The sequence below is a fragment of the Sprattus sprattus genome (genome assembly GCF_963457725.1).
Source record: "Sprattus sprattus genome assembly, chromosome: 2".
In the NCBI taxonomy this organism is placed as follows: domain Eukaryota; kingdom Metazoa; phylum Chordata; class Actinopteri; order Clupeiformes; family Clupeidae; genus Sprattus; species Sprattus sprattus.
Genome location: NC_137921.1, coordinates 12,263,886 through 12,273,048, shown reverse-complemented (window position 1 = coordinate 12,273,048; position 9,163 = coordinate 12,263,886). Strand labels below are relative to the sequence as shown.

The following is a 9,163-nucleotide window of genomic DNA, read 5'->3' as shown; positions in this document are numbered from 1 at the left end:
GATGATCTTGGTCTTTGTCTTAGCATCCCTGGTGTTGTCCTGTCTATGGTTTCTATAGTCCTTGGAATTACTTTTCTTGTTACGGCATTTGTCAACCCTATTTCCATCACAAAAGCTGAATTTCTAAATAATTTACACTTGATGTTGCCTAGTCATAGATCGGAGCATGCATGTCCTAGATGTTACAAACTAAATGTCCTGTTCAGATTTAAGCGATTTACAGTCGATTTTTTAGATTTTGACTCAATACAATGCATCTCAGGACCGCTCCATTATGGCGACCACGCAGACATACGTCGAAGCGCAAACGCGGTATCTACTTTATCTGTCTGCAGTACGAGCTGAGGTTCTGGTGGATGACGTTACCGATAGATTACGCCCACCTCATAGAAAGAGAACCATTTGATTGGCTGATGTGTCTGACATTCCGTTATCTCCCCTTACACAGTTTGTTCACACGCTGAAAAAAAGGAAGCAGCGTATGACATATGTGGCTACCGATGCATCCGTATTTGTTAATGTTTTCACATGTTTTATGTTCAAAGGTAGGTAGGGCCCGGGTTTTACCGGTTCAACGGTCCATGCTATGTAGAGAGAAACCAGCGAAATTAACGCGGATGCAATGCCAACTTCTCGTATTGTCCTGTACAAAGCCTGGACCCTCTTTAGCGCTGTTTGAAACCACGTACGGTCAACCCGATACGATAGGTCACCTGACGAATTCTCCTATCGCCAGCGCATTACCTCTAGGGACTTCAACTGGTGGGTTTTGTCGAGCTTACTCCACGTGAAGTGTCGGCAGATAGCCAACTGACAGCAACATTTAAGGTGAGACGGGACGCCTACCAACCAACTCAGAGCGCGTGTAGCCAATTATTTCGAAATTTAAAAAGATTGCGAAAAAGGCCAATGAATAAATCGTTCTTTGAGCTACGTAGCCCTATAATAACAATTTGGTTTGTAAGATCAGCTCTAGCCTAAGCATAGGTGTATAGAGTAGTAACTGCAACAGTGCAACAATGTATCACAGGTGTACGTTTACGTGTACGTAATATTTGCATTTATTCTGACATGATTTTGAAAACGTTTAATCTTGCATGTAGGCTACGACCAAAGACTTAGGAGGAAAGCATATTGATGCCAATAGATATTGGAAAATGCATGAACATTGGCTTTCTTCGATGCCAGGCTACTTTAATGAAAACAGGAAGGCTACATTCATGTGTTGTAATGTGTGATAATAGCACGGCTTCATGCATGCTAATTCACAGTCTACACTACAAAGAAAACCCTGTCCCTTGCCCTGGGTGAACTTCTAAATACCCTGTAGATGTATTAGTGACCTGAGCTAGCCAGATAACACTCTTATGTTTAGCCTTGTTCTACGTACTGGTATATTGTAGAAATGTTAGGGTCCAGCAATACCAAAGTGCACATTTTACCCGTAATCTGAAGTCGTATTGGTAAATAATTAACCCAGTAGTTCAAAACTTGCATGAAATTGGATGAAATTGAAGGAATATACTGAATATAACCTGAATGTCAATTGCACGAAATCATATTAGTCCTTATAATCTCTATGATTACATCAGCGATCCTGTTTTTTTGTGGTTCAAATTTAAGATCATGTGACTTGTCATATAGAACTATAGTTAATAAGGATAACACCCAGTTTGCTGATAGCTGTGTGGGCACAACCACCGTTCACACCCGTTGTTTAAATACTATAATCTCAAAAGCCAAACAGAATCTCATTGTGTTTCACATAGTTCCAAGTGCAGGCCTGCTGTGTCATACTTGCTTTAAACATTTTCTTCTCCTGTTCCCTGAAGGCATGCAGTGACTGTAAGCTGAGAGTCTGAGGGAAAAAGGTGGACGTGAAAATGGGGGTCACGAAGAGCCACAGCTCTCGATGTGCCTTCTTCCTGGGCTTCGTCTTGGGCTCCTGTACGCTGTACTTCTTCCTGCGTCAGGTGTGGTTTGAGCGGAGCTTCGTGCGGCACCGAGGGTCCCAGGGCAAGGCGGCAGAGGCTGGAGATGCAGTGCCAGGCAGCGGCAGCAGTGCAGAGTGGAAGATGGACGGAGCCGCTCTCATCAACCTGAGACGGCCACAAGAAAAAGGTACTAGTGCTGTGGCGTGCTACTCAGATCATTCACACATACACACAACAGCACTCATGTCACAGTTATGAGGCTGTTGAATGTATAGCTGTAATTCCACTATTGGGCCAGTGCCATCTAGGGCTGTCTTCGGCCCAACCGGGGCTTATAGCCTGTGGCCTTAAGCTGCAAAACAAAGACCATTTCGATTTCTACTATTGGGCCAATAGCCCTGCAGTATTGCCTTAAAAATCAGCCATAACTCGCTGCCTTGGTGTTAACATCACCCGATTCTCAAGCGAAAGGGAAGTTCAAGTTGAGATATCAGCAAAATAAGATAAGATAAGAAAAGAAAAGGAATGTTGTTTTGTGGAATGTACAGTTAACACTCAAATTAAGCATACCCCTCATAAGGTAAACAAACTTGTCATACTCTTAAAACATAAAACTTAAACCCTGTCATGTAGGCTACTGGAATAGTTGAGCAATCCGTGTCACATGTAGACAAGACAAGACAAGACGTGGCTCTAATATAAGCCAACTATAGGAGTTCACTTCAGATAGCAAGCTAGTCTCAGTTGTTTACATTACAAGGAAAGTCAACATTAGCGGGGCAACATTAGGGGCAGCCAGTAGGAAAAATGTGGGCGGGGGAAGTAGTAGAACACTGCTCTCCCATGCCCACATCCACGGCTGAAGTGCCCTTGAGCAAGGCACCTAACCCCGATCACTGCTCCGGGTTAGTGTACATAACTTCACTGTGTGTGTTCACTGGGTGCTGTGTGTGTCACTACCTTGGATTGGTCAAATGCAGAGGTGGAATTCAGAGCCTCTGCAATAGTCACTTTCACTTTTCACCTTGACACAGCTTGATGCACCAGTTAGTCCTCCTTGGCCAGTTAGCCTTGGTTGTTAGGCCTAGGAAAAAAAAAATTGTGTTTCCTGTTTCCCGGGACATAAATGACACCAGGATCTTAATCGGGGGTTTCGCAGTGGGGGTTCATGTTTTGCTTGCTGACTTAGAAATGCGTGCGCTGTAATTTGATTAACATTCTTTGGCATCCTAGGTTCACTAAGTGACATTTGCGATCACCTGTGTGCAATGTAGAATTATAGCTCAACTGGGCGGGCAAAAAAATGTTGGCTCATCTTCAAGGCAATTTCATTACCTACAGACCATGTTTTAGATATTTTTCTGACCTCTCTGGTTCGTGCCAAGCCATATTTGTGATGCTCACCGGCGTTTCTTTTTCTTTGTCGTTAGCCAGTTAGCACTCTATTTCAAACCATTTCTCATGGGCAGGTAACGTCAGTACAGTATAGTTATTTAGCTAAGATTGCCAGCTACCCAGTCAACTAGCTAATGAGCCTGTACTCTGATAAGCAGGTAACTCAGTTAATAAAAACATAACTAGTTTGATGACTAGGTGAAATTTCATCACATCACTGATTATCACACGGTTAGCTATCTTAGTTATAACTTGCTCTGTATATACAACTCACTTTGTATATGTCCCTTGTATGAAGTTTATTTTTAATATATCTGATCTTGGGATCACGTCCCATCAAGAAATACGTCACGAGAAAGAAATAAGAAATACGTAGTCATGTGAAACTGGAACAGGATTTTGCTGGGTATTAGGAGACCCAGGCAGGAGTGTGTGATTCGGTAGTTTGTAGGAAGGGTATTAATTCAAACTTGTTAGCAGCTAGTGACCTATTTACACCAGTCTATCATCAGGAGGAACTGCACAGTGTTTATCATTCATATGAAGAAAAAGTTATCATATTTTTCAATACTGGCCCACAAAGCTGGTTTGAAAGCCTTAATAGGGCCATTAGTCTAGCAGAAAGGTATAATAATATGGTTAAACCATTATGCACAAAATTAAAGAATGACATTGAAAAAATAAATGTCCTCATGTTTTTCAGTTTTACTCTATTAAACTGTATTGTGTCACTAGAGTTTTGGCCAAAGAATAAAATAAAAAAAAAGATAATCCCTACCTACCTACCCTAATTTTTTCAGGGCTGAAACAGGAAACACAAATAAAAAATCCTAGGCCTTAGTTGGGTGGTTGTTGCTGCCGCAAGGAATTGTGAGGCGACATAACCGCTTTCCTTTTTTCATAGGATGATCCAGTGTACCCTATACTAAAGGAAATGTAAAAGGAAGAACAACTGCACCTCTCTTAAGCATTTTGAGAATTCGAGCAGCTCTCATCATGGCTGCCACTAAAGCCTAGTTTACACGGAGTCGAGTTTGTCTGCGTCCGAGCTGAAACTAATACAGATAGCCCTATCATTTAGACGAACACTCTCTATCCGCACACGGTATCTGCAACGATTCGAATCGGGGGTAGAAAGTGAGTAGATTTGAATCGGTACGGGGACTGGTGTTCGTGTGCACGGATTCACGCAACCTGATGACGTCATTGTCCCATGTGATCACATCGCGATCTCCAACCAATATATATAACACTTGTTGTCTCTCTACATCTCACTCATGGTGTGTCTCAAACTCACTCTGATTAATCCAGCCTACTGATTTTTGTTTAGCCTCCTATCTTGATCTTATTCTTTTTCTTCAAACGTTACATAACTTTCATGACCACACATATAAATTGGGCAGCGATTTTAATTTGCTTTTTTGTTCATAAATGAATGTAGAATGGTCGGAGCAAAGCCTCATGGGAAATTGGATGAAGGCTATGCGGTTAGGCTAAACGTTGCTAATTGTATGTTGTCTACTGGCTGTCCTCAATCGGATGGGTACGTCTTTACGCAAATTTCTCGTTATCAGGCTCCGTCCTTACGCAATTAAAAGATTCAATCTAGGCTCCGTGTAAACTTGGCTTCCGATACTTTTGGGTGATTTCACTCACTTAGGGACCTTCCCAAGCAAAAAAGACTATTCGCCTGCAGGCCAAGTCACTACTTTCAGTAGTGGCAGAAATGGCACCAGAGATTCTTAAGCAGCTAACAACAGACCCAAGGCCAAAGCTTATGAAAGAGCAGCTGAGGCATTCTGCTAGCAGCACATGTCTGGTCAGGCTTGTTTCATGTTCCTCTTAGGAGAAACAGAAATACCCATATTGATAAAAGATAAACTCATGTCACTGATGATAATGATGATGACTGTGTGTGTGTGTGTGTGTGTTTTGAATGTTTGAATATTACACTGCCAGCATAACCGAGATGATAGGGCAGCCTGCATTTTCTTGAAGAGGGCCTTTTATGCTTATTTTCCATCTTCATCATTTTATTTTTGATCTAAAGCAAATAGATTTGCATGCTTTAATGTTCCAAAAACACATTTCTTTTTTTGTACACATTATATCTATTCACCCTCTGTCTGAAATTCTTTTTTTAGAGCTCCAGTATCTTTAAGCCCCTCTCTACCACCCCAGTGTGCTCTGATTGGTCAGTTAGACCACTCTGTTTTGATTGGTCAACCGGAGTGCTGGCTACAAAACTGGACAAACTCTTCCTGGCCTCCAGAAGTTGCTGTGTGTTGTGTGATGGCGTGCCAACGCTAGGTTGGCAATAGGACTGTGTTACAAGATTGCGTCATCTTGTGACAAAGGAAAAGTGCTGGAATTACAGTAAGGCATTTCAGGCAACTGAGAAAAGTGGTTTCTGTGAGAGACAGTTACTCCCTCTGGCATGTACTTTGGGCTTTGTAACTTTGCAGACTGTTTGCATGCACAAAAAGCTAGATACACACTAATGAAAGGGGAAAAGCAGAAAACCACAATAGTTCCTCTTAAAGTCAGGCAAATGTAGTGTAGTTTAAATGGTAAACAGGAGTAATGGACCGAGATTGAAAGGTCAAACAACTCATGAAGTGGGGTATTGCAGTGGTTGCAGTTTCATAAGGGGACTTATTTTTTGCAAAGACAACCTATAATTCGAGCCTTTTGTAATTGTGATGACGGTTGCACATGTGGTATGACTGGTTTTCTTTTTCTTCATTTAGGCGAAGACAGCCTCGTTGCAGACGAGCTCTATAAGAAAGTGCGTATTCTGTGCTGGGTGATGACGGGGCCCAGCAACCTGCAGACGAAGGCTCGTCATGTGAAAGCCACGTGGAGCCGCCACTGTAACGTCGTGCTCTTCATGAGCTCCGAGGACGATCCGGACCTCCCAGCAGTGGGCCTGGGCACCGGGGAGGGCCGCGACCAGCTCTACTGGAAGACCATCCGTGCTTTCCACTACGTCCTGAAGAACCACGCCGACGAGGCCGACTGGTTCCTCAAGGCCGACGACGACACCTTCGTGGTGGTGGACAACCTGCGCTGGATCCTGTCCAACCACACGGCCGAGGAGCCCATCTACTTCGGGAAGCGGTTCAGGCCGTACGCCAAGCAGGGCTACATGAGCGGGGGAGCGGGCTACGTCCTGAGCAAGGAGGCCCTGCGGCGATTCGTGGAGGGCTTCCGCACCAAGGTGTGCACCCACACCACCTCCGTGGAGGACCTGGCCTTGGGCCAGTGCATGGAGAAGATGGGCGTGTTGGCGGGGGACTCCAGGGACACACTGCACCGGGAGACATTCCATCCGTTCGTCCCCGAGCACCACCTGACGGGGTCGTTCCCCAAGAGCTTCTGGTACTGGAACTACTGCTATTACACCATCGTGGAGGCAAGTCTCATCAAGGTTTTTATTTATGTGATGTAGCAAACTCCTTGTGAATGTATCTTTTGAACTCCAAGGCACCACTGCGGGCGGCGTACATTTTTATTTCCATTGGCTTTGATGTTTATCAGACTTTGTCTATTGGATAGTAATTTGAAAGTGTGCAGAAGTAAGAACTGGTTCTGAACGTGGTGTACTCTGTAGTCAGCAGTGGAAATGAAAGCTTGTTGCCGCCAGCTCACAACTTACTTCAGCACTTTTGTACGTGGCTAACAGCTTCACATCAGAATGAAGCCATTGTGTTCCGTTTAATTACCTGATGACATAGATTGTAGTCTCCGGTGAAGGCAGAGGGAGATTAATCAGATTGCAACTCTCATACACTTTTACACTGGATGAGGACCCATCTGTATTGCATTTGTGTGGTATAATGGAAAAATACCCAATATCGTCTGTGTCCTATCATTGCCTCAGGCATGAATGGTACAAAATGAATGTATTATGTAAATAGCGATAATGTTGAGAGGGAAAAGCGTGTCAGATAATTATGTATACAATGGCGCTCTTCACTGTCTTTTTATTTGTATGCAGATCAATTAGATGTGCAAATGATTGTAGGCACAGACAGCAATGATTGCCTTTGCTTTCAACAATTTCAGGCAGCATTTTGCACTTTGATTATTAGCGCATTGTGCTCTGCCACTCAAAGTTATAACACTGCCTCTTAAATGAGTCAGGAATCATGTACACAGAAAGGAAAGTAATGTAGGCACAAGAAAAGATAAGCCTGAATATGCTGTTCTCTCAGCTCATCAACAAGGGTTTCTTACACTGAGTGAAATGTGTGAGGGAGCTCCTCTTGTTTGCCAGGGAGAGGTTTTGAAATTGCACGCCGTTTTAACAGCTACCTATTGTGACCCTCTGTCTGCCTGACTCTTTCTCTCTGCAGGGTCCTCAGTGCTGTTCAGACTTGGCCGTCTCTTTCCACTATGTGGATAACGTGCTGATGTACATTCTGGAGTACTATGCCTACCACCTGCGCCCCTACGGCTACAGGCCTCGCTACCGGCCCCCTGTGCCTGAGGGGCTGATCGGGTCGACCCAGACTGAGCAGGCAGCGGCTGCGGCGGTGAGCCCTGGCATCGAGGACCGCCCTGTGGAAAAGAGGCCAAGCCCGGTGAACGGCACCACTCAGGGGCAGCCAGGGCCACTGGCAGATGGGCTGTCGGTGGCCGAAGGAGCAATGGCCGAGCACCTCAGTGACAACAGGACTGTGCCTGTGAACACCAGCCCCAAGCAGTGACCTCCCCCAGGGAAAGTCTTTGTGTGTGTGTGTGTGTGTGTGTGTGTGTGTGTGTGTGTGTGTGTGTGTGTGTGTGTGAGTGAGAGTGTGTGGTTTTTTGCAATGCATTTGAAAGGGAATTTGTAATGAGTAGATGTACAAAGGAGCTGATGTTGGAGAGAAACAGGAATGTAAATAATGCGGCTTCCATGGTGTGTGGGAGGGTCCTGGTATGCCTGTGCAGAGCTGAATGGCTGTTTGCACTGAATGTGATGATGTCCTCGAGAGCTGATTTTAAAGTATGGTATTTGAAAGTTTTCTTTTCTTTTCTTTTAAGCCAATCAGCCATTTTAACTACTTGCAGGGAAAACAGGAGAGTTCACATGAAGGTGAACGTCGCAGTGGATTTCAGCCCTTATAGCATGGGTGCATTCAGTGGTGTAGTGGTCCCTGTATAAGTGGGCATACTCTTATTTTTTTAAGCAGCCCATACACCACAGGATAAACGCCATGTTTTGAGAAGTGGGTATATGCAATGCTGACTGAAAAAAGTGGGTATACTCCGTATACCTGCGTATACCCTGGACTACACCACTGGGTGCATTAGGCTATGAGATTTTGTGTCATTATTTGACCTCTGGGATAATTTAGTTGAGGATTTCCAGGTTGAGTCATAAATTAAGCTGTTTCAATTACTTACACCAGCTGTCACCATCGAGTCTTAATGACCCTCTGGAATCATTTCAGTAGTGGTCGGTATTGTCACCCCGCCTGTCTTTGGCTTATATGTCTGGGGAAGAAAAGGTAATGGTAACATCAGATGCTAAATCTTTCTTTCGGGCAGATACTACTCCACCATGATAAAGGTCTTGCACTGACTACTGGCTTTGCTACTACCGAAACCATCTGCAGTTATTCCCAGATTGCCCAAGACTCATTTACTGAAACAATTCACCATTTTCTCCAAGCTACACACACATTCTAAAGACGACACTCACATCAGTACAACCATCTAAGTTCCAGGGCAAAATCAAACTTGGCTCTCAGAAGACACATACAAGCTGCCAATATACTTGACTGTCTCTTGCACACTAGAGCACTTCTACCTAAAGTAATTTTTTTCCTCTGAAAAGTGTTATTTTT

General features: G+C 44.1%; 1 protein-coding gene across 1 annotated transcript; it reads left to right on the top strand.

The window, feature by feature from the left end:
- Nucleotides 1-473: 473 nt before the first annotated feature.
- On the top strand, nucleotides 474-8,034 carry c1galt1la (core 1 synthase, glycoprotein-N-acetylgalactosamine 3-beta-galactosyltransferase 1, like a). Its single transcript, XM_080833048.1, is given in 5 exon segments — nucleotides 474-828; nucleotides 1,833-2,121; nucleotides 6,080-6,744; nucleotides 7,688-7,891; nucleotides 7,893-8,034. Coding segments are annotated over 4 exon segments (1,134 nt in total). The 5' UTR covers nucleotides 474-828; nucleotides 1,833-1,883; the 3' UTR covers nucleotides 7,920-8,034.
- Nucleotides 8,035-9,163: the final 1,129 nt, after the last annotated feature.